At 43.7% G+C, this 27,892-nt stretch overlaps 1 protein-coding gene across 2 annotated transcripts in view; it reads left to right on the forward strand.

The window, feature by feature from the left end:
- Positions 1 to 27,892, forward strand: part of stab1 (stabilin 1) — a 335,483-nt gene that overhangs the window by 155,867 nt on the left and 151,724 nt on the right. For both annotated transcript variants that reach the window (XM_084317601.1, XM_084317602.1), the window contains 4 exons: positions 3,087 to 3,170; positions 9,622 to 9,768; positions 15,649 to 15,705; positions 18,779 to 18,977. In XM_084317601.1, coding sequence (XP_084173727.1) covers positions 3,087 to 3,170; positions 9,622 to 9,768; positions 15,649 to 15,705; positions 18,779 to 18,977 — 487 coding nt within the window. The remainder of the gene's footprint in view (positions 1 to 3,086; positions 3,171 to 9,621; positions 9,769 to 15,648; positions 15,706 to 18,778; positions 18,978 to 27,892) is intronic.

Below are 27,892 nucleotides of genomic sequence, written 5' to 3' on the forward strand. Positions count from 1 at the left end.
CCTTTTCTTGACTCCTTTTGTATCACAAAAAGTACTGAATTTGCAAATCTGGTATGTCATAAATGTACAGATGTAGCAGTACTGACTATCTGTCTGTCATGTATGTCATAATATGTTCTGATAAATTGAAAATGGGGGACCCTGATGTAAACAAATCTGGTATTGAAAATGGGGGACCCTGATGTAAACAAATCTGGTATTGAAAATGGGGGACCCTGATGTAAACAAGACTAAAGTCTCTCTCTGGTCTGCATCCTCTTAACAATTGTGTATTGAGCTGTGCTGTATTGTACCCATTCTGCAATCTGTTAATAAAAGTTTCAATCAATCAATGCATGATTGTCATACTCACCGGGGACAGCTGTTGTGTTGGGTTGGATCCGTTACGTGTCGTCAGCAACCCGCATTTCGCCACCTCAACTCAACATTTTCCAATGGCAGCGCGCACATACATATACAAATAAAACATATACTACACGTGGATTTCACGCACCCTTGGCCTTGGGTACATTACACTTTACGTTCGCTTATGGATAGTTTAATATAAAATAATAACTTCGCGGCGCGCATAGCGTGACATCATCGCTCCATGCGACGTTCGTGCGTTCTCATTCGCCTCGGAAATAACGCTTTGCAATTCATACAGTATTTTTCCAACGAGCTCTCAATAGCCTGGAATTCCTATACCAGCGTTTTGTTACCGAATGAACGCGCCTGTGCATATGTGAAACGTAAACAAACTGAAACGATAAAACTATACTTCCCCAAATGGTTGTTCCCGTGGGCCGGTGTTCTGCGGAATCCGGAAATTCCTATTCTAGTTTGTTCCCGTGAACTGCACTTCAATGTTATTCTTTGTATAACGGTAACTGTCTCTCAATGCTCGTCGCGCTATCCGCAGCCGATTCTTGACTCAATAAAGCAACGCGACGGGTCCTATAATACTTGTGCACATACAAACGAGGCTTAAACAGACAAACAAACACTAATACATATAAGTTAACGTGTGTATATATCTGACTTTATTGGATCGCTTTACGTTTAGTCGACCAACATCTGTATTGTTCCAACATCTGTTGCGACAAGGCATTTATACCCTTGATCTATAACTACACATCGTTATTAAAATCATAACGACCGAACCTGACTTCGAAATTTACCAGCGATATATTAGATTATATATACCTTTTAATCATACTCTCGGTCCCTTCGACCCGCGACTAATGTCCCGTTAAATGTACATTCACGTACTGCCGAGGCATCGCCGGTCATCTTCCCGCTATCTGTATTAATCAATTGGTTAATTCAATCCAAAATACATCGTTTTCAGGAAAGGAAGAGATTGTGGGCTTAGTTTGAGGTTGAAACAATGAATATCACATCATAATAAGCTCACGTATCTTCTTATTTTGTTGCCTATATTTTTAGTCTGCATCAGCTAGACTAGGGGTAGCAATCCAACAACCTGTATTGTGTGCCTTAACTTTTGGTCGGCTCCGACTCGACCTGGAATAGCACTTCAACCTGTGTGCCTAAACTTTTGGGAATAGCACATATAACCCATCCTTTCAGAACCTCCTGATAAGGACCCAGGTGCACGCGCGCCCTGGTAACGATTCTCAATACAGATCAGATATATTAATGCACATTATTCTACTCAGCCATGATCTCAATATTGGACAACATTCTGTAATATTCACCTGGCACAGAGAAAAGCGGGAAGACTTTAATTCCTTCCATACATTTTGTCGACCATCCTATTATACTCACTTTTCTCTGTATAGTTGAATGATACAGCACGCCGGGAGGACGCAAAAAGTCCGTCACAAGTTCGTAGACGCCAATTGTGGGATATTTGTGGATATCCTGATGAAGAATGTCTCAGTCAACCGAGGCTTGGATAATAACAAGGTTTATTAACCAAACAGTATAGTACATAGAGAGAATGGCTGAGGCTCTCGCCTCAGGTGATCAGCTGAAATTACCCAGGTAAGAACTCTGGATTGTGGTCGGGAAGAGCCCTTTATAGTTCAACAAAGGGGGTGTGTGGTCCCATTTGATAGGTCAGATGGGGGGGAGGGGGTACAGGTTTGGGGACACAGGGGAGGGGGGTGATTATTCCACAGAGAGGGGGGGGGGGCACAGGTAAAGTGAACACAGGGGAGGGGGATATATTTACATGAGGATATATTATACCACAGAGGTGTATAGAGATGAAGCACATAGATATATAGAGATAAAGCACATAGATATATAGAGATAAAGCACATAGAGGTGTATAGAGATGAAGCTAATATAGGTGTATAGAGATGAAGCTAATAGAGGTGTATAGAGATGAAGCACATAAAGCTGTATAGAGATAAAGCACATAGAGGTGTATAGAGATAAAGCACATAGAGGTGTATAGAGATAAAGCACATAGAGGTGTATAGAGATGAAGCTAATAGAGGTGTATAGAGATAAAGCACATAGAGGTGTATAGAGATAAAGCACATAGAGATAAAACACAGAGCTGTATAGAGATAAAACACATAGAGCTGTATAGAGATAACACACATAGAGATAAAACACATAGAGTTGTATAGAGATAACACACACATAGAGATAAAACACATAGAGTTGTATAGAGATAACACACACATAGAGATAAAACACATAGAGCTGTATAGAGATAACACACACATAGAGATAAAACACATCGAGCTGTATAGAGATAACACACATAGAGATAAAACACATAGAGCTGTATAGAGATAACACACACATAGAGATAAAACACATAGAGCTGTATAGAGATAACACACACATAGAGATAAAACACATAGAGCTGTATAGAGATAACACACACATAGAGATAAAACACATAGAGCTGTATAGAGATAACACACATAGAGATAAAACACATAGAGCTGTATAGAGATAACACACATAGAGATAAAACACATAGAGCTGTATAGAGATGAAGCTCATAGAGGTGTATAGAGATAACACACATAGAGATAAAACACATAGAGCTGTATAGAGATAACACACATAGAAGGCCTTAGAGTGAAAGTGTGTGTGTGTGTGTGTGTGTGTGTTTACAGTTGCAGACCTTGAGTAAGACGTCAGCTGTGTTTCGCACCATGCACGGTTCCACCATCTCCCTCAGCTGTGACAAGAGCGTGGTGGTGAGTATGACACACACACGCACGTGCACACTCTCGCTAACCTTAATGCACGTGTGTGTGTGAGGGGGGGGGGGGGGGGGGGCTACATAGCATAAAATAAATACAGGTAGAAACTCCTGAGGCTCCTGTAGCGCCTCCCAGAGGGCAGGGGGAGAACAGGCTGGGGTCAGGGTGGGTGGCATCTCTGCTGATGCCGAGAGCTCTAGGCAGACTGTGTTTGTGATCGGTGTCTTCTACAGCTGGGTGCCGGTGATTGACTGGGCCACCTTGGCGACCCCCAGCAGGGCTTTCTGGTCAGCTGATGTGCCGTCACTAGGGGTGTAAAGGTACACGTATCCGTACCGAACCGCTTCAGTGTGCACCGTACCGTACGGCTGTGTAGTGTACCGAACGGATACAACGGTATGTTAACAACTAACGACCGCCCACCCGGGGGCTGTTTTTTTTCACAATCTAATATAATTATTATAATAAAAACAAATATTACAAGTCGATTATTCATTTCAATATAGAATATTCCTCGACAGCCCTACACGTACAATTCGTTACTGCACACTACATCACCCCTGAGTGGAACATGGAAAGCCAAACTTTCCCCCACTGTACCGAAAACCCGTACCGAACCTTTACTTCAAAACCGAGGTACGTACCGTACCGTGGTTTTTGTGTACCGTTACACCCCTAGCCGTTACCGTACCACACGAGACGCAGCTGCTCAGGCTGCTCTCTGTGGTTAGTTTAGAGGCTTGGTGGTTAGTTTAGAGGGCTTGGTGGTTAGTTTAGTGGGGATGGTGGTTAGTTTAGAGCAGGGGTGGCCAACCAGTCAGAGACTAAGAGCCACAAAAAAATTACTGTGGTACCACAAAGAGCCACACCATATACCAGCGTTTCTCAACCTTTTTTTTCAGTCACGGCACCCTTCATGTGTTTATAGGTCTCACCCTCTGGCCTCTGAAGTTGCTAATGTCTTTTTTATTTGGGCCTCACAGGGTTAAAAGTACCCTGTGAGACCCACGGTTGCAAAATTACAAAATCACTTTTAGCCATTTAAAAAAATAATGTTTATTTAAAAAATGTTAAAGGGGAACTATTTTACTATTTCTTTCACTATTTGGGCACTTTTACACAATTCCTGTGAGTCTATGGAACACCTAGGTTTTTTTCAAAAAAAATGCATTGTTTTGTATTTCTAATCAAGTACTAAAAACCGCATTTTTCTACCTCAAGATCTTAAGCCGTTTTGAGGCTGGGCTCCAACCACTGTGTGGCCTGGTGCCAACTGCCACATCAACTGCCACATTATTATGCAGCTGAGAAATCTCTGACATCACAGATATGCACATTTTCAGATGACTCAGTTCAGTGAGGGTGAATATTGTGAGAGGAGAATTGGAAGAATTCGCCAATATGAGAATTAGAGACATAATCCTATTAATATAAGTCCACATATCTAAGAAACAATGGTAAACACTGAAAAAAGCCATTTATAAGATAGTTCCCCTTTAAGCACATGTATAGTCAATTGGTCCTGTTGTTCAGCCTCACAATGCTATTTGATAGTAAATGTGTTTATATGTCCCACCCTCTGGCCTCTGAAGTTGCTAATTTCTTTTTAATTTGGGCCTCACAGGGTTAACCTCTTAAGCCCGAGATATACAGTAAAAGTGTATATTTTCAGCATTATGTTTGTTTACCAATTATTTTAACTGTTATTAGTGAAATATAAGATTATAGAAATCTCAGGGCATTGAGTCGGAAACCGGCGCATATTGACAGGAGGAAGTGGCACAGCCAAAAGTGAGTGTAGTCTTTTGAAGGAAGAGACTCAGGGCTTTCAAATTTCGAAAAACTACCCTACCCAGCTCACACCAGCCCCTGTCAATCATCTGACTTCTGGATTTACTTTTTAATTTCTCTTATTTTTTGGGATTATCTCCCACAAACCTGAACGTTATTGCCATAAAACAGAACGCAGTTAGTTTCTCTACCTTTCTGTGAACGTCTTGCAAAAAACGGTGTTGGAATATGATGAAAAATGGTGGAGAAATTTACATTATAAAAAAGATGGCAGAATTCAGTACTGTATCTACAAAACCTGTTTAATCATCTACCCTTTATTCATTTGCTTAGATTTTTCAGGTCTGGTCAATTTTAGCATGGTGTTATTTACAGTCAAAGATAAAAATTTTTTTTAAATAGAATTGATATTCTCCTTTGGTTCATTACAATTTACTCAAGCCTAGTAACAGACACACTATTTCTGACACTGATCCATATATATCACTAGATTCAGATACCAAGAACATGCAAATGGACAATTTAAAAAAAAATTGTAAATGTTTATTCTACGTCCTTATGGAATGAGTGACATAAAAAAAAAAAAGTTAAAAAAAAAAAAAAAAAAAGTAAAAAAAAGAAATAAAAAAAAAATGTTTTTTTTATTTTTTTTGTGGATGGAAGAGCCGCACATTGACGGGCAAAGAGCCGCATGCGGCTCGCGAGCCGCGGGTTGGCCACCCCTGGTTTAGAGGGTTGGTGGTTAGTTTAGTGGGGATGGTGGTTAGTTTAGAGGGGATGGTGGTTAGTTTAGTGGGGATGGTGGTTAGTTTAGAGCAGGGGTGGCCAACCCGCGGCTCGCGAGCCGCATGCGGCTCTTTGCCCGTCAATGTGCGGCTCTTCCATCCATAATTTTTTTTTGTTTTTTTTTTTTTATGTCACTCATTCCATAAGGACGTAGAATAAACATTTACAATTTTTTTTTAAATGGTCCATTTGCATGTTCTTGGTATCTGAATCTAGGGACATATATGGATCAGTGTCAGAAATAGTGTGTCTGTTACTAGGCTTGAGTAAATTGTAATGAACCAAAGGAGAATATCAATTCTATTTAAAAAAAAATATATCTTTGACTGTAAATAACACCATGCTAAAATTGACCAGACCTGAAAAATCTAAGCAAATGAATAAAGGGAAGATGATTAAACAGAAGGTTTTGTAGATACAGTACTGAATTCTGCCATCTTTTTTATAATGTAAATTTCTCCACCATTTTTCATCATATTGCAACACCTTTTTTTGCAAGACGTTCACAGAAAGGTAGAGAAACTAACTGCGTTCTGTTTTATGGCAATAACGTTCAGGTTTGTGGGAGATAATCCCAAAAAATAAGAGAAATTAAAAAGTAAATCCAGAAGTCAGATGATTGACAGGGGCTGGTGTGAGCTGGGTAGGGTAGTTTTTCGAAATTTGAAAGCCCTGAGTCTCTTCCTTCAAAAGACTACACTCACTTTTGGCTGTGCCACTTCCTCCTGTCAATATGCACCGGTTTCCGACTCAATGCCCTGAGATTTCTATAATCTTATATTTCACTAATAACAGTTAAAATAATTGGTAAACAAACATAATGCTGAAAATATACACTTTTACTGTATATCTCGGGCTTAAGAGGTTAACCCTGTGAGGCCCAAATTAAAAAGAAATTAGCAACTTCAGAGGCCAGAGGGTGGGACATATAAACACATTTACTATCAAATAGCATTGTGAGGCTGAACAACAGGACCAATTGACTATACATGTGCTTAAAGGGGAACTATCTTATAAATGGCTTTTTTCAGTGTTTACCATTGTTTCTTAGCTATGTGGACTTATATTAATAGGATATATGTCTCCAATTCTCATATTGGCGAATTCTTCCAATTCTCCTCTCACAATATTCACCCTCACTGAACTGAGTCATCTGAAAATGTGCATATCTGTGATGTCAGAGATTTCTCATCTGCATAATAATGTGGCAGTTGATGTGGCAGTTGGCACCAGGCCACACAGTGGTTGGAGCCCAGCCTCAAAACGGCTTAAGATCTTGAGGTAGAAAAATGCGGTTTTTAGTACTTGATTAGAAATACAAAACAATGCATTTTGTTTTGAAAAAAACCTAGGTGTTCCATAGACTCACAGGAATTGTGTAAAAGTGCCCAAATAGTGAAAGAAATAGTAAAATAGTTCCCCTTTAACATTTTTTAAATAAACATTATTTTTTTAAATGGCTAAAAGTGATTTTGTAATTTTGCAACCGTGGGTCTCACAGGGTACTTTTAACCCTGTGAGGCCCAAATAAAAAAGACATTAGCAACTTCAGAGGCCAGAGGGTGAGACCTATAAACACATGAAGGGTGCCGTGACTGAAAAAAAAGGTTGAGAAACGCTGGTATATGGTGTGGCTCTTTGTGGTACCACAGTCATTTTTTTGTGGCTCTTAGTCTCTGACTGGTTGGCCACCCCTGGTTTAGAGGCTTGGTGGTTAGTTTAGAGGGGATGGTGGTTAGTTTAGTGGGGATGGTGGTTAGTTTAGAGGCTTGGTTGTTAGTTTAGTGGGGATGGTGGTTAGTTTAGAGGGGATGGTGGTTAGTTTAGAGGGGATGGTGGTTAGTTTAGAGACTTGGTGGTTAGTTTAGAGGCTTGGTGGTTAGTTTAGAGGGCTTGGTGGTTAGTTTAGTGGGGATGGTGGTTAGTTTAGAGGGTTGGTGGTTAGTTTAGTGGGGATGGTGGTTAGTTTAGAGGCTTGGTGGTTAGTTTAGTGGGGATGGTGGTTAGTTTAGAGGGGATGGTGGTTAGTTTAGAGGGTTGGTGGTTAGTTTAGAGGGTTGGTGGTTAGTTTAGAGGCTTGGTGGTTAGTTTAGAGGGGATGGTGGTTAGTTTAGTGGGGATGGTGGTTAGTTTAGAGGGGATGGTGGTTAGTTTAGAGGGTTGGTGGTTAGTTTAGAGGGGATGGTGGTTAGTTTAGAGGGTTGGTGGTTAGTTTAGTGGGGATGGTGGTTAGTTTAGAGGGGATGGTGGTTAGTTTAGTGGGGATGGTGGTTAGTTTAGAGGGGATGGTGGTTAGTTTAGTGGGGATGGTGGTTAGTTTAGAGGCTTGGTGGTTAGTTTAGTGGAGATGGTGGTTAGTTTAGAGGGGATGGTGGTTAGTTTAGATGCTTGGTGGTTAGTTTAGAGGGGATGGTGGTTAGTTTAGTGGGGATGGTGGTTAGTTTAGAGGCTTGGTGGTTAGTTTAGAGGCTTGTTGGTTAGTGTAGAGAGGCTTGGTGGTTAGTTTAGAGGCTTGGTGGTTAGTTTAGAGATGCTTGGTGGTTAGTTTAGAGAGGCTTGGTGGTTAGTTTAGAGAGGCTTGGTGGTTAGTTTAGAGGGGATGGTGGTTAGTTTAGAGCGGATGGTGGTTAGTTTAGATAGGCTTGGTGGTTAGTTTAGAGAGGCTTGGTGGTTAGTTTAGAGGCTTGGTGTTTAGTTTAGAGGGGATGGTGGTTAGTTTAGAGAGGCTTGGTGGTTAGTTTAGAGGGGATGGTGGTTAGTTTAGAGCGGATGGTGGTTAGTTTAGAGAGGCTTGGTGGTTAGTTTAGAGAGGCTTGGTGGTTAGTTTAGAGAGGCTTGGTGGTTAGTTTAGAGAGGCTTGGTGGTTAGTTTAGAGGCTTGGTGGTTAGTTTAGAGAGGCTTGGTGGTTAGTTTAGAGAGGCTTGGTGGTTAGTTTAGAGGCTTGGTGGTTAGTTTAGAGAGGCTTGGTGGTTAGTTTAGAGGCTTGGTGTTTAGTTTAGAGGGGATGGTGGTTAGTTTAGAGGGGATGGTGGTTAGTTTAGAGGGGATGGTGGTTAGTTTAGTGTAACGTTCAGGGTTCTGGTCTTAGGAACCCCACTGTCATTCTGGAGTTAATTCCCCTGGTGGTTGGTATCTGCACTCACTGTTGGTCACGCCCTATTCCCGATGTGTCACTCCTTGTTCTGTCACCACTGGTTGCTGTCACTGTGCTGTCATTTACCTGTCACTAATTGACGCATTGGAATGTTTGGGGTTTGACTATATATTCATTGTTGTTTCTCTCTGCCCCTGTCGAGGCTTCAGACCGTGTATCGTGTGGAAGGAGCTGGAGATATTGCTGACCTTCTCGCTCTTGATTATTCTCATGTATCTACCTTGCTCTCAAGTTGACGCCCGGCGTCTTTCCCTGGATTCTCTGTGCTCTGTGTTCTTACATTAAAAGGCACCACTAAGAAAGAGCAATCATTCTCCGACTCGTATTACTTCCTCCTCTACTGGACTCACAATTGCTTACCTGCACCGCAACCGTAACAGTTTAGTGGGGATGGTGGTTAGTTTAGAGGAGCTTGGTGGTTAGTTTATAGGGGATGGTCGTTATTTTTTTTATCATTTTGTGACGGCCTCAGTGCAAAAGCGAATGTAGGAACACAGCGGATGTATATTCATTCATATCTACATGAACTGTCTATATATTATGTTATAGTGTTATGTTATGCTCTATACCCTTTTGTGTGTGTGTGTGTGTGTATGTGTGTGTGTGTGTGTGTGTGTGTGTGTGTGTGTGTGTGTGTGTGTGTGTGTGTGTGTGTGCGTGCGTGTGTGTGCGTGTGCATATGCTCCTATCTGTGTGTGTGTGTGTGTGTGTCAGGGTGGCCTTCTAGTGAATGGTAATGGCGCCATGGTGGTGGATCGTTTCCTCGGGTTCTATATGGGCGTGGCCTATGGTATCGACCAATTATTGGAGCCGCCTGGCCTCGGAGCACACTGTGACGGCATGGAAAACCAAACCATAAATGTAAGTATAATAATAGTGATATTAATAGTACCGTATTGTGCCGAATATAAAAAAAAATCCCCCCTACAATTTTTTTTTAAAAGGGGGCGTTGTCTTGTTTTCTGGGACTTTTCCATGTCGTTATACATTCACAACAACAGGTGGCGCCAAACGAGTGTTTCTCAAGTGAGCCACCGTCTCTCTCTCTCGCGTTAAGTAACTTGAGAGGCTCAGCATTGCTCAGAACCAAAAAAAGCACTTAAACGGGTTGCTCAGGTCCGCTCACTCTCAGTACTTTCTGACTAGGCTCAGTATATGGAAGAAATGGATCCTACGCGCTTACATCTGTCAAATGCGGAAGGGTGCTATTTTCACCAAGAACAGCAGTGGGCAGCAGCACAGCATCATCTTAAACACAACGCATATTAGTGATGCTCTACACCAGGGATCACCAACACGGTGCCCGCGGGCACCAGGTAGCCCCCAAGGACCACATGAGGTGCCCGCGGCAAGCCTGGGTGTATAAAGTGTTGAATATTGATATTATCTGTTTCCCACCTTGTTCAGTCATTGTTGATAATTATAGTGAGAAATCATTAACGTGATCAGTGTATTCACAAAGATGAGTATCATTTATCATTGATAATAATATATAACTAAAGTCAAACTGAGCAAATTTGTTATTTCAGAAGAGTGTATCAAACTGGATAGCGCTTCATATGACTCAGTACCCATGAAGTAGCTCTCAGTTTCAAAAAGATTGGTGACCCCTGCTCTACACTGACCCTATCATCTACAACACACTGTATATTAGTGATGCTCTACACTGACCCTATCATCTTCGGTCACTGCTTCCTCAACCGAAACATAATAAAAAGCGCTGAGTACCGTCTTTGATGCCAATTTTTCATCAAACAGCAGCCAAGAAATAGGCTATTACAGAGTGTAATGTTAGAAAACAGCCTACATTGAATAAAACAATGTGTTTTATTATCATCATTTTCAAATAAAAGGATTTTCTTCATAAAGCGAATATTCAAGTATTGCAAATCATGTCCTAAATATTATAAATACATCGCTTCTGACAGGTATTTTCCCACATGTCATGTAGCTCAAAGTGCTGTACACAAACATAGGCATATATAACGATAAAAGCAATAAAGTCGCAGTGATCAGTTAAGATCAATGTTTAAAAAATAATAATAATAATAATAACGTAAAAATGAAAACAGTCATTTGCTGACCAGTTTGGGAAAACAGGTCCGCACAAACAGGTCCGTTCAGTAGCAACCGGAAGTAGGAAATGCACTAAACCAATGCACTTGTACAGTAGGTAGCAATGTTAGCTCTTATAACGTTAGTGTAGTTACGTTTTTATTAGTGGTCAGAGTTGGGTCCATAGGGCTTATCCAAGCCCCATGGATCCATCAGTGGTCGCGTATTGTATGCATATGTACCCGTTCCCTCATCTAAAGAGTTGGGTCCATAGGGCTTATCCAAGCCCCACGGATCCATCAGTGGTCGCGTATTGTGTGCGTATGTACCCGTTCCCTCATCTAAAGAGTTGGGTCCATAGGGCTTATCCAAGCCCTACGGATCCATCAGTGGTCGCGTATTGTGTGCGTATGTACCCGTTCCCTCATCTAAAGAGTTGGGTCCACAAGGCTTATCCAAGCCTCATGGATCCATCAGGCTTTTCCAAGCCATAGCGTCTTTGTGTTATGTCTCATAACGTTATCCAGTTAGGAAGTAGGAAATGCACTAAACCAATGCACTTGTACTTGTTTAGCAGCAACTGGAAGTAGGAAGTGCACTAGACCAATAACTAGCAGGTAGCAACGTTAGCTCTCATAACGTGCACTAAACCAATGCTAAACCAATATCTAGTAGGTAGCAACGTTAGCTCTCATAACGTGCACTAAACCAATGCACTTGTACTTGTTTAGCGGCAACCGGAAGTAGGAAGTGCACTAAACCAATGCACTTGTACAGTACATAGCAGCGTTGGCTCTCATAACGTCAGTTAGCCAGCAGCTCCGGGTACAGCAGGTAGCAACGTTAGCTCTCATAACGTCAGTTAGCCAGCAGCTCCGGGTACAGCAGGTAGCAACGTTAGCTCTCATAACGTTAGCCAGTTAGCAGCTCCGGGTACTAAAAATAAAGCATCACATTAATAAGACAACAGTAATAAAAGTACGGCAATAGGCAAAGTACAGTAAAATAACATTTCAGTAAAAGATCAATACATAAAAAATATAAACATAATAATAAAAACATTTCAATAAGATACTCGCTTTCCCTAAGGCATGGTACACTATTTGTAATGATGAAGAAGAAGGAAGGATACACAGCGCTTTACAGGTGCATTTCCTGCGAACCGCCACTAGGGGCAGAGTGGCTGACCGTGACTGAGTTAGTAACCAGTCATTATAGATGATGCTTCACATTTTAAAACTTTACTTATGTTATCTTGCAGTTGGTTAGTTTATTAGTTAGTTAGTTAGTTAGTTAGTTAGTTAGTTAGTTAGTTAGTTAGTTAGTTAGTTAGTTAGTTAGTTAGTTAGTTAGTTAGTTAGTTAGGTTGTTACAGCACACTGTGACAGTTAAGATAGTGAGTAGTGAGTTCATCTGTCAGTTGGTTAGTTAGTTAGTTCATTAGTTAGTTGGTTAGTTAGTTAGTTGGTCAATCAGCTGGTCAGTAAAAGGCCAGCACCCTAATGACCCCTGTCAAATAGTCCAATATATAGTCAAATATACTGTAGACTCCTGTGGCAACCCTAACAGTTAGATTTGGTCCTGTGGCAAACCTAACAGGTAGATTTGGTCCTGTGGCAACCCTAACAGGTAGATTTGGTCCTGTGGCAACCCTAACAGGTAGATTTGGTCCTGTGGCAACCCTAACAGTTAGATTTGGTCCTGTGGCAACCCTAACAGTTAGATTTGGTCCTGTGGCAACCCTAACAGTTAGATTTGGTCCTGTGGCAACCCTAACAGGTAGATTTGGTCCTGTGGCAACCCTAACAGGTAGATTTGGTCCTGTGGCAACCCTAACAGGTAGATTTGGTCCTGTGGCAACCCTAACAGGTAGATTTGGTCCTGTGGCAACCCTAACAGGTAGATTTGGTCCTGTGGCAACCCTAACAGGTAGATTTGGTCCTGTGGCAACCCGCGGGCACCAGGTAGCCCCCAAGGACCACATGAGGTGCCCGCGGCAAGCCTGGGTGTATAAAGTGTTGAATATTGATATTATCTGTTTCCCACCTTGTTCAGTCATTGTTGATAATTATAGTGAGAAATCATTAACGTGATCAGTGTATTCACAAAGATGAGTATCATTTATCATTGATAATAATATATAACTAAAGTCAAACTGAGCAAATTTGTTATTTCAGAAGAGTGTATCAAACTGGATAGCGCTTCATATGACTCAGTACCCATGAAGTAGCTCTCAGTTTCAAAAAGATTGGTGACCCCTGCTCTACACTGACCCTATCATCTACAACACACTGTATATTAGTGATGCTCTACACTGACCCTATCATCTTCGGTCACTGCTTCCTCAACTGAAACATAATAAAAAGCGCTGAGTACCGTCTTTGATGCCAATTTTTCATCAAACAGCAGCCAAGAAATAGGCTATTACAGAGTGTAATGTTAGAAAACAGCCTACATTGAATAAAACAATGTGTTTTATTATCATCATTTTCAAATAAAAGGATTTTCTTCATAAAGCGAATATTCAAGTATTGCAAATCATGTCCTAAATATTATAAATACATCGCTTCTGACAGGTATTTTCCCACATGTCATGTAGCTCAAAGTGCTGTACACAAACATAGGCATATATAACGATAAAAGCAATAAAGTCGCAGTGATCAGTTAAGATCAATGTTTAAAAAATAATAATAATAATAATAATAACGTAAAAATGAAAACAGTCATTTGCTGACCAGTTTGTGAAAACAGGTCCGCACAAACAGGTCCGTTCAGTAGCAACCGGAAGTAGGAAATGCACTAAACCAATGCACTTGTACAGTAGGTAGCAATGTTAGCTCTTATAACGTTAGAGTAGTTACGTTTTTATTAGTGGTCAGAGTTGGGTCCATAGGGCTTATCCAAGCCCCATGGATCCATCAGTGGTCGCGTATTGTATGCATATGTACCCGTTCCCTCATCTAAAGAGTTGGGTCCATAGGGCTTATCCAAGCCCCACGGATCCATCAGTGGTCGCGTATTGTGTGCGTATGTACCCGTTCCCTCATCTAAAGAGTTGGGTCCATAGGGCTTATCCAAGCCCTACGGATCCATCAGTGGTCGCGTATTGTGTGCGTATGTACCCGTTCCCTCATCTAAAGAGTTGGGTCCACAAGGCTTATCCAAGCCTCATGGATCCATCAGGCTTTTCCAAGCCATAGCGTCTTTGTGTTATGTCTCATAACGTTATCCAGTTAGGAAGTAGGAAATGCACTAAACCAATGCACTTGTACTTGTTTAGCAGCAACTGGAAGTAGGAAGTGCACTAGACCAATAACTAGCAGGTAGCAACGTTAGCTCTCATAACGTGCACTAAACCAATGCTAAACCAATATCTAGTAGGTAGCAACGTTAGCTCTCATAACGTGCACTAAACCAATGCACTTGTACTTGTTTAGCGGCAACCGGAAGTAGGAAGTGCACTAAACCAATGCACTTGTACAGTACATAGCAGCGTTGGCTCTCATAACGTCAGTTAGCCAGCAGCTCCGGGTACAGCAGGTAGCAACGTTAGCTCTCATAACGTTAGCCAGTTAGCAGCTCCGGGTACTAAAAATAAAGCATCACATTAATAAGACAACAGTAATAAAAGTACGGCAATAGGCAAAGTACAGTAAAATAACATTTCAGTAAAAGATCAATACATAAAAAATATAAACATAATAATAAAAACATTTCAATAAGATACTCGCTTTCCCTAAGGCATGGTACACTATTTGTAATGATGAAGAAGAAGGAAGGATACACAGCGCTTTACAGGTGCATTTCCTGCGAACCGCCACTAGGGGCAGAGTGGCTGACCGTGACTGAGTTAGTAACCAGTCATTATAGATGATGCTTCACATTTTAAAACTTTACTTATGTTATCTTGCAGTTGGTTAGTTTATTAGTTAGTTAGTTAGTTAGTTAGTTAGTTAGTTAGTTGGTTAGTTAGTTAGTTAGTTAGTTAGTTAGTTAGTTAGTTAGTTAGTTAGTTAGTTAGTTAGTTAGTTAGTTAGTTAGTTAGTTAGTTAGTTAGTTAGTTAGTTAGTTAGTTAGTTAGTTAGTTAGTTAGTTAGTTAGTTAGTTAGTTAGTTAGTTAGGTTGTTACAGCACACTGTGACAGTTAAGATAGTGAGTAGTGAGTTAATCTGTCAGTTGGTTAGTTAGTTAGTTCATTAGTTAGTTGGTTAGTTAGTTAGTTGGTCAATCAGCTGGTCAGTAAAAGGCCAGCACCCTAATGACCCCTGTCAAATAGTTAGATTTGGTCCTGTGGCAACCCTAACAGGTAGATTTGGTCCTGTGGCAACCCTAACAGGTAGATTTGGTCCTGTGGCAACCCTAAAGATTTGGTCCTGTGGCAACCCTAACAGGTAGATTTGGTCCTGTGGCAACCCTAACAGGTAGATTTGGTCCTGTGGCAACCCTAACAGGTAGATTTGGTCCTGTGGCAACCCTAACAGGTAGATTTGGTCCTGTGGCAACCCTAACAGGTAGATTTGGTCCTGTGGCAACCCTAACAGGTAGATTTGGTCCTGTGGCAACCCTAACAGGTAGATTTGGTCCTGTGGCAACCCTAACAGGTAGATTTGACATGACAGGTGATTCATCTTTAGAGTTATCAGAGTTCCAGCTGATCTCAGGTGTCATGTGGATCCTGTCTTTCAGGGTCGCTGTGGAAGCTGTGTGAACCCTCCTAAATGTCTCCTCTCATCTAAAGATACAGTAATATATCTATCTATCTATCTATCTATCTCTATCTATCTATCTGTCTGTCTGTCTGTCTGTCTGTCTGTCTGTCTGTCTGTCTGTCTGTCTGTCTGTCTGTCTGTCTGTCTGTCTGTCTGTCTGTCTGTCTGTCTGTCTGTCTGTCTGTCTGTCTGTCTGTCTGTCTGTCTGTCTGTCTGTCTGTCTGTCTGTCTGTCTGTCTGTCTGTCATTTTTAAGTGGACAGTCAGTCATCATGTGAATGTTAGGTTTCATGTGAATGGTAGTTTTAAGTGGGCAGTCAGTCATGTGAATGTTAGTTTTAAGTGGGCAGTCTGTCATGTGAATGTTAGGTTTAAGTGGACAGTCAGTCATGTGAATGTTAGGTTTAAGTGGACAGTCAGTCATGTGAATGTTAGGTTTAAGTGGACAGTCAGTCATGTGAATGTTAGGTTTAAGTGGACAGTCAGTCATGTGAATGTTACTTCCCTCTGAAATGTAAAATATCTACTATCGTGGAAATACCTATTGTAATATGTATTTCTATTGTTGGGGTTAACTTATGGAACAATGCTGATATAAGTTGAAGAATGAGTCATTCGCTTTTGAGGGTTACAAATGTGAATAATCTTTATTTTGTTATTATCTTTTTCATTAATAAATAGTGAATTTTCTTAATTTCATATGAATATAGGACAGGCATGTATAAGCATTATGCTTCAGCCTGTACCTTTTCAGTCAGTACTGTACCAAAATCAAAGACCGTTGACTGCATTGTGTGTCATAACTGAATAAAACTACTATTACTACTACTACTACTACTACTACTACTACTACTACTACTACTACTACTACTACTACTACTACTACTACTACTACTACTACTACTACTACTACTACTACTACTACTACTACCAGGGGTGCAGTCGTAATATCAGAAGTGCCTGTACTCTGTTTAAATGAGAGCGCATACATGTTCCCTCCCGTGCGCACAGAACAGATGATTATTATGCACAAATAGTAGGAAACATGTTTGTATAGGAAATTACTAGTTTTAGTTTAGTTTTTGTAAATATTGCCTTGAAATAGAGAAGCTGAAAAAGGTAGCAGGATGTAGCCTTCAATATATAAAGAAATTATATTGTCAACAGATATGGTTGAAAAACAAACAATGTTTTAAATGTAATTGTAGATACAATATTGTAGTTACAATTTCTTTAATTGAATTAACTTAAACTAGAAAAGTAAATACAAACTAAATTAACAATGTAACTTACAGTTTACAGAAGGACAGTTTCCTTCTTAACTCTTCCAGAGCTTTCTTGTATTTAGGAAATCCCTGAACATGATATTGCATTGGTTTGTGATAGATTATTAGTTACTGGGTATTTCAAAGTACCTCATATTTGGTGCCATTTTAAAGCTAACAACTAGGGCTTTCCAATGATATAAAATAAGTGTATGATTATTATCATAATTTGTATTATTATGGTTCATATGTAGTTGCACTTGAACTTGTTGAAATTAAACTTGGAAGATAAAAATGTATTAAACTACACTTTCCTTGCTTAAATCAGATTTATGTATATTGAATGGAATGTAGACAATCTTGTTGGTAATATAGAACAGCTGACAGATTAGAAATAGCATCTATTGTTCAAAAGTTATTAATTAATTAATGAGACTAGATTTGATAAAAAAAATTATATATTTTTTTTATTTACATATTGTGATGATAATTATAAAACGTTCATGTGTGTGTTAAAATTTTTCTTCAAACTTACCCCATTATCTTCATAGAGCCTTGTCTTCCTTCTAGAACCTCGCCCTTCTTGAACGTTTTGTCCTGGGTAGGGGAATGACGGCGCTGTTCCTGGATCTCAGCCGGTGCTGTTAGCATGGGAGCTAGTTCCAGCATCTAGACACTGCCGTCAATTCTAAGTTGATAAAATGAGATATGTTACATATAGGAATATGACCCACTAATGAATACACTAAATACAGCAATGTGGCTTATTTGAAAACACTGCATTTGCGAAATAAATACGACAACTGTGTTGCCGTTAGCCTGCAGCTAGCCTGCAACTAGCGCTGAATGTTAGCCAACTCACAGGTAACTCTCCCTGGGGGGAAATTGCTAGTCGCACACGGTAGATTTCAAAACAAGATTTTTTATGGAAAATATGACCAGAATCTCTGTAAAAACATCTCACAAACACTATAGACGGTCATAAAAGTTAACGAATGCTATAAGAAGTCCAACAGATTAGTAAACACAGTACTTACACGGTCGTTTCGAAATGTACAGGCAGGCGCGGAATCCCCGGAGAAAATTCATTGTGCGACCGCTCGCTCTGGGGGAAAGTTTGGAAAACGGGAGCTGCGGTTGACGTTTTTTTTTATAGACTTCTGGTCAGAGCTGCGGAGTGATACTTGCTGTGTGTGTGGGGGCCGGTGTTCGTAATATGGCCACAAAAAATGGTGTCCCTCCGCCAAAAAATTAGAAAATAGTGCCGAAAAGAAAAGACAGTGCGCCATTGGACGGTACCGCGTTGGGTGCTTTAGGTCTCATCCTTCCAGTCGGGACCATTTGTCACACAGAAAGTTGTGAACACATTTTTGTGTGCACGCGCGTGCACACACGTGCACATCCGTGCGCGTACTTCTGCTCAGAAAAGTGCTGGGACGGCGTGGTACCGTGTGGCATGACCACTGCACCCCTGACTACTACTACTACTGCTGCTATTGCTACTACTGCTACTACTACTACTGCGACTACTACTACTGCTACTACTGCTGCTACTGCTACTACTACTACTGTGACTACTACTACTACTACTACTACTACTACTACTACTACTACTACTGCTACTACTACTACTACTACTACTACTACTACTACTACTACTACTACTACTACTACTACTACTACTACTACTACTACTACTGCTACTACTACTGCTACTACTACTACTACTACTACTACTACTACTACTACTACTACTACTACTACTACTACTGTTGCCGCCACCATCACCACCACCATCACCATCACCTTAAGACTTCAGGAGTGTGTTTTCTGCTCCCCCCAGGGCAAGACGCAGATCTGTCGTCAGCTGTCGATAGGCAGATTTAACTTCTACAACCAGGGCTTCTACGGGCCCGACATGTATGACCACAGCCTCCTCTTGTCTCCGCGAAGCAGGTTTAACATGGGCTGCAGTAGAGTCTGCCAGCTGCAGTCCTGGGTACCCCGGTGCTGCCCCAACCACTACGGGAGAGACTGTGAAGGTTAGGTCTGTCTGTCTGTCTGTCTGTCTGTCTGTCTGTCTGTCTGTCTGTCTGTCTGTCTGTCTGTCTGTCTGTCTGTCTGTCTGTCTGTCTGTCTGTCTGTCTGTCTGTCTGTCTGTCTGTCTGTCTGTCTGTCTGTCTGTCTGTCTGTCTGTCTGTCTGTCTGCACAATCATATTAAAAAAAATATATTGTTGACCCTGTGACCTTTCCTCTAGTGCCTGCATCAGGCCACACCTTCAGTTTGCATTACCATTCCTCTAGTGCAGCGGTTCTCAAACTATGGGTCACGACCCAAAGTGGGGTCGTGGGTAGGTGACAGTGGGGTAAATTGGCAAAAAAGAAATTCTAAAAGAAATCTAGAGAAAAACCGACAAGCCCAACTCAGATTGAGTTTTCCACCTGGAAGCTGTTTGTATTTGCCATGTATGTCTCGCCCCTTCATCAACGGAGGCCGACACAGTATTCCAACATCTCACTACATCCTGCGTTGCTGCGCACATATAACAGCGGAGACCACGTCTCGTCTTTTGTGTGTAACCTTGACACTCGCAATGGATAGGTTTGTTGTCTGAAGCACGGAGAGAGAGAGAAGAAGTGCGGATTTTCCTTCCAGACAAAAACAACGCAATGGCAGAGAAATGTGCTGATAATGAATGGCTGGCACAGCTGGCATATCTAGCCGAGATCTTTGACCGCCTCAATGCGTTGAATCTGGGACTACAAGGTCCGGACACAGACATGTTTGGACTCTCAGCTAAAATGGAGAGCTGGATTAAGGAACTCCGTTTGTGGCACTCCAGGATAATCAGCGGAGATTTTGGGGTATTTACTCAGCTTGATGGCTTTTTGGAGGAACAGAATGTTGCAAAAAAGGATTTGAAGTCCATCATCTGTAGCCACATAGAAGGGCTCATTGAACAATTTCGGAACTATTACACGGAGAGCACGGACAATTTGGACAGCTGGATACTAGATCCGTTCATTACGCATGACGCAACAGGCCTCCTGTCTGAGCAGGATGCACAAATTGATCTTTCGTGTGACGAGAAAGTCAAGTTCACTGGACAGGCCCTTGCAAATCAGTCCGGAACGAGTACCCAGTGTTGTGTAATGCTGCGCCGAGAAAGCTTGTCCCCTTCTCTTTCTCAGCACAACGCAGCCACGTATCATGGAACTGTTCAAATGTACAAGCACACCCGTCCCATTAAGTCTAGTTTTTTTTTTATTCTTGAAAAGTGCATGTGAACACATTTTCTTGTCTTTTTTTATGTTCTGGCAACATACATATTTGGGCTAAATATGCCTAGTTTTATAAATGTGTATACAGAAACAATTCCGTTGCTTTTGTTGATAATATTCATCCATTGCATTGATATCATAGTGCTGTAATTTCATTTTCTAATAATTATGTGTAGCAGGGTGGATTATCCCTGCTTTATGAGAGTAGATGTACGCTGTCACCAGGAGTCCCCGACTGTAGTGCAGGAGTATTAGAGTGGAGCTTTAGCAGAGGGAGTGGATGGGGCCTAGGATTTACTAACTTAGGGGTGGTGCGCTGGTCCTTCTTGCCCTCCAGGGCGACTCGCAGTAATTCCCCACACACCCACACTTCTCCCAATACTTCCTGCACCCTCCCACACCCGGTGGCAGTAGTGATAGATGATATACTTTCTCCCCAAAGCAGTACCTTTCCTTGCTGATGAGCAGAGACCTGTCCCAATGATGTATAGGCCGTGGGTAAGAAGGGGTTAAACAATAATATACCTTACCCGAAAGGAAGGGGTTAAACAAGACAACACATTAACGGACACGCACACAGTGATCCCATTTAGTTCTCTTTACTGAAGCTACTATCCTATTATTAACACAAGGCACAATGAGTAAAGCTCTTCCCACTTACACGAGGCACAATGAATAAAGCTCTTCCCACTTACACGAGGCACAATGAATAAAGCTCTTCCCACTTACACGAGGCACAATGAATAAAGCTCTTCCCGCTTATGCAACACAATGAATAAAGCTCTTCCCACTTACACGAGGCACAATGAATAACGCTCTTCCCGCTTACGCAACACAATGAATAAAGCTCTTCCCGCTTACACAACACATTTAACCAAAAGATACAGTGGGCCCACAGTTGAAACAAAAACCTGTCTAAGCCGACATTCCCCAAAATAACAAACGTCGGGCCGCCCCTAATCAATGGTACACGTGCCAGTTCAAAGTACTGATTCTCTTCGCCTCTAAAAGGGCATGCGCCGCACGAAGAGAATGTTTACCCCAGGTTCCAGCACTCGGAGTGCTCACGGTAACTGGCTGGAGGGTACTTAACCAAGGGCTGGCCTGCTCTCACCACCGAACGTCTGTGTGGTGAGATGGCCCTCGAGAAGTCCCGTGGTAGCCGGAGGCAGGGCTGGGTGGACGTTAGGCAGGTGACTGCTGGAGGTGCGTGCAGTGCCGCGACGTCCGTTGAGTAGTCCGCTGCTGGGCTGGAGTGGTGGAGCAACACGCGGGCTAAACTGTGGTGCTAGGCCTAACTGAAGCTAAACTGTGGATCGGGACGACCCCCTGTCCTGTCGCCTATACTTTAACTAAAACGCAACATGTGCCATATCTACCACACTCTTCGGCAGTAACACGTCTGCTTCTTTGTTCACAATGTCTCTTTAGCATTAACTGGAAGCTAAGCTATCGCATACAACATTACTAACCCGCACCGTGACGGGGGTCATATCTCGCGTGTCCTTAGTGTCTAGAGCTCCGCTCTACGCGTCCGCTTGCTTCTGTGTAGAAAAGATGAAGAGGCTGTCCCGCTGTCTGAGTTCTGCCTTCAGCCAGCCCTTCTTCTTCTGTTGTCTCTCCTGCCCAACGTCACACCAGCTCCCCCTGGCGGCAGTCCAGTGCATGCTCCACTATTAAATGTCAATGTTAGGTAAGGGAGTTTACACAACGTTATCCTGAAAACAGTAGAGTACAAGGAATTAGGTTAGACACATTGAATTATTGTTAGACATATTCAGGTGTCTACATATGCATGATCAAGTTCAACAACGTGTGCTTTTATTTTGATATTCCTTATTTCCAAGTTGAAATTACGCGACACATTAAGTGTGGGGTCGCCAAAAAAAAATCCTAAATAAAATGGGGTCGTGGTATAAAAACGTTTGAGAACCCCTGTTCTCGAGGCTTGTTCAGCCATGGAGCCACACAGAGAGGCCCCTAGAGGCCATCCTCTCTACACCACCTACACACCAACATGCAACACCATCCTCTCTACACCACCTACACACCAACATGCAACACCATCCTCTTTACACCACCTACAGTACACCAACATGCAACACCATCCTCTCTACACCACCTACACCAACATGTAACACCATCCTCTCTACACCACCTACACCAACATGCAACACCATCCTCTCTACACCACCTACACCATCATGCAACACCATCCTCTCTACACCACCTACACCAACATGCAACACCACCCTCTCTACACCACCTACACCAACATGCAACACCATCCTCTCTACACCACCTACAGTACACCAACATGCAACACCATCCTCTCTACACCACCAAAACAAACATGCATGCCTACTACCTTTGGAAGTGTGGAGTCGCCAAAGAAATTCCTAAATAAAATGGGGTTGTGGTATAAAAAAAGTTTGAGAACCTCTGTTCTAGTGCCGCCATGGATTTACAGCCTGGGTCTGTTGAGACTGACAATATCACCAACTCTTGTTTCTGTCATCTACCCAGTAAAATGTCCAATTTGAAGGTAATGGCAAAGTAGGGAGATTGTTAGGCCTTGGCGGAGGTTTCTTCCAGCATTTAGAAAAGCTTTTAGAAGGATTGGGATATCATCAAGATCCTTTTGTTCATTCTTACAACTTTTTAATTGAAAGGTTCAGATTTAGAAGTCATTGTCTACTAAATAGCATACTAGTCTATAGTCTACACTACAGTACTATAATAATAGTCTGTGGGCTAATAAGATTACTAAAGCATGCAGAGGCTACCTCTCTGGAGCCCCAGCACAGAGGAGAAAACAAAGAACACACGCTCAATATAAAAGTAATCAACATAAATAGCCTTCTCAAAAGCCTCTTCAGGCTAATGTAGCGTGTGTGTGGTGTTTGTGTGTGTCTCCAGTGTGTGTGTGGTGTGTGTGTGTGTCTCCAGTGTGTGTGTGGTGTGTGTGTCTCCAGTGTGTGTGTGTGTCTCCAGTGTGTGTGTGTGTGTGTGTGCGTGTGCGTGCATGTGTGTGTGCGTGCATGTGTGTGTGTCTCCAGTGTGTGTGTGTGTGTGTGTGTGTGTGTGTGTGTGTGTGTGTTTCTGGTGGCAGCCTCACTGCTAGTTAACTCATGGTTTGATAGCCTACCACTCTACAGCGGTGGTTGTTACGAAGGATCAGATTAAACCGAATATATATATTTATTGATTGATATATATTGCATAATATTTGTATATCGTTTGATATCCCTTGTGTATTCCTTGTACATATACACGGAATATCCCTTTAACCTAGTACAGACCATAATATTTCGTTCTCCTATTGGACAGCGGTCCCCTAGGCGCCATTGCCATACCCCCAGGGTCTAGTTCAAAGTCACCGCCAAAGACATGCCTGGGCATGAACGGCTCTGCGCAAGGATACGAGACAGGAATAAAGCTGGTACTAGTTTGTTCACCTAACGTATAAATACGGCGCAGGTGAATACAGAAGTAGAGTTACCCAATAAGTTGAAGCCTCACCCACGATACAACGTGCGGTGAAGTATGGCCTGTTTGGCCCCAAATAGAGCATTGAGACCGCGTGCGAATTAATAACTGAAGTATCAGAGTTTAACGCTGTACCGTCGAGTTCGACCTATTCTATTAATTCAGTAATAGTCTATTTATGTATAGTGTATCGTGCGGCTACCGTTCTACAGTGACCAGCATCACCAACGTTTCCTCGTACCAGCTAGTGTGCTTATCCAGGCTGGGCAGCTTACCCTGGCGCCTTCACCCGAGGAGCCCTAGACGAGGACCGTGTGGACATGTACACTGGATAACCTACCCGACGACTACATAGCCCTTTTCGGCTGGATTATATTTGCTTTGGTCCTGTAATTGATGGAGCGGAGAATCGCCTACACCCACAATTGTGTGGGATTTACCCTGTGAGGAGCAACGTCGAGCCCGCCTCTCAGAAGCCTGAGGCTGGCTAGCTTTCTTCCATGCGGAGCTGCATGCCACGGAGAACAGCTGTTATTCGTCTGCGGATCAAGAGATTATTGCACCGTCTCCTGTACTTGGAGTCTCTCTATTCTTCATTGACCCAGACTCTACTACCGACAAATCCTCTCCCCTTGCTGGCTTACAACCGGAGGGACCCTACCAGTATCTCCCGCTGCCTTACTAGAGTACCATAGATATAATTCCTAAGATACAGGTGGTATTCATTATCTCCTGCGTAATATGAGAATGGACTTACGTTATTGATTTGCTCACGCACATTCTTTGCCTTATAAGCGCAACCCTACGTAAAGTATTGTTATATACTATCATTGCTGCTAATAAATATTCTTAAACCCAGTTTTGTGTGGAACCGTGTCATTGTGGGAAGTGTTCATCTAATATACCTGTGTACTGTATGGCCAGTAGAGCCGGATGGTAACTAGCGTAATATTAATATAGTAGTATTAATATTGACATGGCCAATGATGAACACTCCACAAACGGTTCTCCTAAAATAGATCGCCCGCAGCGTAGACGGCAGACACCTCAGTACTTAGAGGATTACGTTGCCAGTATACTACCTAGCTTTCTACAGACGTTAAACGCGGAAAAAGTAGATAGTAAAATTATGTCCAACCCTACCGACCAGGCTACCCCGCCAGTAGAGACCCTAGTGGGTTCTAACGTAACTGACCAAGCTCACGGTGGGGACCAGGAGGGACCTGACATGACTTTACCCCCCGCCAACGTCGACGAGGTAGTCCCCGGAGAGCTCCAGGATAAAGAAAGCCCTCCAGGGATGGAACCCGACCCACCACAAGAAGAGACGCACACCCAGGAGATGGATCTCCTCGGTACGCGACAGGAGAACGGATCTCCAACGAGTACTACCAGAAGCCGATCACCTCCACTGGCGTCTTCCCCCAGCGAGGCGGACAAGATGCTGGCGCAGGCCTTTATCGCCAGCCTGGCAGCCTCAACCGAGCGCGATCGACTCCAAGCACAGACGCTTAGCGAGCGCGAACATTCTACCATGGAACGAGAACGCCTTCAAGCGCAGCAACGGAGTGACGAAGACCGCTTACGCCTAGAGATTAGACGCCTCCAGACGGAAGAGAATATGGTAAGAGACCGCGCCGAAGCCCAGCGCGCCGCCGCCGGTGCCCAACGCGAAGCAGAGCGCGACCTCGCTCTCACCAAGCGCGAAGCCGAGCGCGACCGATTACAAGCGCAGATAATGCCTCCCTCCGCACGGGGCTCCAGGGCCTCGTCAAGACAAGGGTCAAGGGCACCCTCCCCTACCCGATCAAGCGACCCTGAGCCCGGCCAACAGAGAGAGCCTATACCCCTCTCCGAACCCCTTCCCCGACCGGTCCAAGCGAGACCCAGCCACAGGGAAGAACCGGCCTATACCGCGGAGAGGCTAAATAGACGACTACAGGATCTAGATGACCTGCCAGAAGAAGAAGAGGGAGAGGAGGAGAGTCAAGCCCAACAGCATCACCGTACTCCACAGGACCAGGAGGTCCAGTACAGCCCAGACTTTACCCCCGCGGCTCTGCGCTACAGACCCCCGACTCAATTCACGGGTGAGCTTGACGCACGACCAGCCCCGAGGAACAGCACCTGGGTACGCGGGCCTTGGTACCCGACAGGTACCAGCCCACCACGACACGTAAGAGGAGACTCGCCTAGGAGGCCTCTCCTCCAACGCTCACCGATGTGCCAGCCATCCATGGCATCGTACCTTGGCACACCGACGTTCCCGGACTTCACACACGAGAACAGAGCACAGTACACAGAGCTACGAATGTGCTTAGAGACAATGATGTCCGATGTAACTGATGAACCGTACAAGTATGCTATCCTACTCAAGCACCTCAAGGTGCCCCGAGCGCACAATATAGCGCTGGCATATTCCACCTCTACTACCCCATACACCGCGGCTCTAGCAGCCCTCGACCAACGATATGGACGCATATGGGACTACGTAATACAAGAGATAAGGAATATTGACCGTCTACCCCCAGCCACAGACAATCGCTCACTAGATGACCTGTCTATCAAGGTACAATCCCTGGTAGGGATGCTGGGGGCGCAAAAGGAAAAGGGTATGCACGAACTGTACGCAAACTCTAATGTTGAGAGGATTTTAGAGAAGCTTCCGCCCGCCCGACAAGAGCGCTTCAGGCGGCAAAGAGACCACCGTGATCCTAACGGTCCCGAGCCATCCCTCCTAGACCTAGCCGACTTCCTGGCGAGAGAAGTCAACAGCCTACGGTTGGATACGTTCGTGCGGAGCACGCCAAGCTCCAGAGAGGGACCTAGGAGAGCAAACGATGGCCGCAGGCTGGTGACCGTCATGCACCAAGCCGAATCAGTACCGAGCAACAAGAACCACAGTACCCCCTCGATGAAAGAGAAGTGGAAGATTATATGCCCGTACTGCGAAAAGGAACACTGGCTGTCACACTGTGACACGTTCAAGAAGATGACCGCCGACGAGGTGAGTCAATGGATAAAGTCCAACCGACGCTGTTACCGATGTGCGCGCAGTCACATGGCAGCCGATTGCCGCTTAAAGAAGAGGTGTAGTCGGTGTGACGGAGCCCACTTGGACGTCCTACATGACAGTAACAGAAGAAAGCCTGCACCCTCAAGCAGCACAAAGGCAAGTGTTATGTACATTGACCCCGCCAGCAGCGGGGGCGCCCGGGTGCTCTTGAAGGTGGTCCGCGTAACATTGAGTTACGAAGACAAGGTCATGGACACCTACGCCGTCCTTGACGACGGGTCAGAGAAGACCCTTCTCCTCGCGTCCGCTGCGGCCCAGCTGGGGCTGCGGGGGAGCGAAGAAACTATGACGATTCGGACAATAAGAAGAGACCTGAAGACGATAAAGGGCGAGAATGTCTCCTTCACTATCGCAGCAAGCGGGCAGCCAGAGAGACGGTATAGGATCACTAACGCTTTCACCAGCCAAGACATAGGCCTGTCGCAGTACACCTACCCCATCGCCAAGCTGATGGATAAATATGTGCACCTGCGTCAACTACCTATACCGCTCATAGACGGTGCCACCCCGACCCTGCTGATAGGATCCGACCATGCACACCTCATCGTCCCGATGGACCGGGTCCACACTGGGCCCAGAGGCTGTCCTGCAGCAGTCGAGACCCGCCTAGGATGGACACTACAAGGCCCCCTCTCTAGGTCTCCTAACCGAACAGCAGCCACTAGCTGCCTCCACTCCAGAGTGACAGAAGAAGACACCACCCTCCTACAGCATGTCGAGAGGCTATGGACACTAGAGACAATGCCCTTTAAGAACGAAAAGAAACACATTCGTTCCAAGGAAGACATTTATGCTATAGCCCTCCTCGAGCGGGGGACAAAGAGAGTCAAAGTCAACGGAGTGATGAGATACGCAACTCCACTCCTGAGGCGAGAGGGTATGCCTACCTTCCACGCCCCAAAAGAAGCGACGGAGCGGTATCTATTGAACACAGAGCGGCGCCTAGCCAGAGACCCCGCTCAAACGACTGTGTACCGCGCTGAGATTGACAAGCTAATCACAGCGGGACACATAAAGAAAATTGACATTAAAGAGGCCGATCAGACGACCGAATCATGGTACGTGCCGCACCACAAAGTCCACCACAACGGCAAGGATCGTATTGTGTT

Source organism: Notolepis coatsorum (assembly GCF_963971535.1).
Source record: "Notolepis coatsorum genome assembly, chromosome: 6".
Classification (NCBI taxonomy): Eukaryota; Metazoa; Chordata; class Actinopteri; order Aulopiformes; family Paralepididae; genus Notolepis; species Notolepis coatsorum.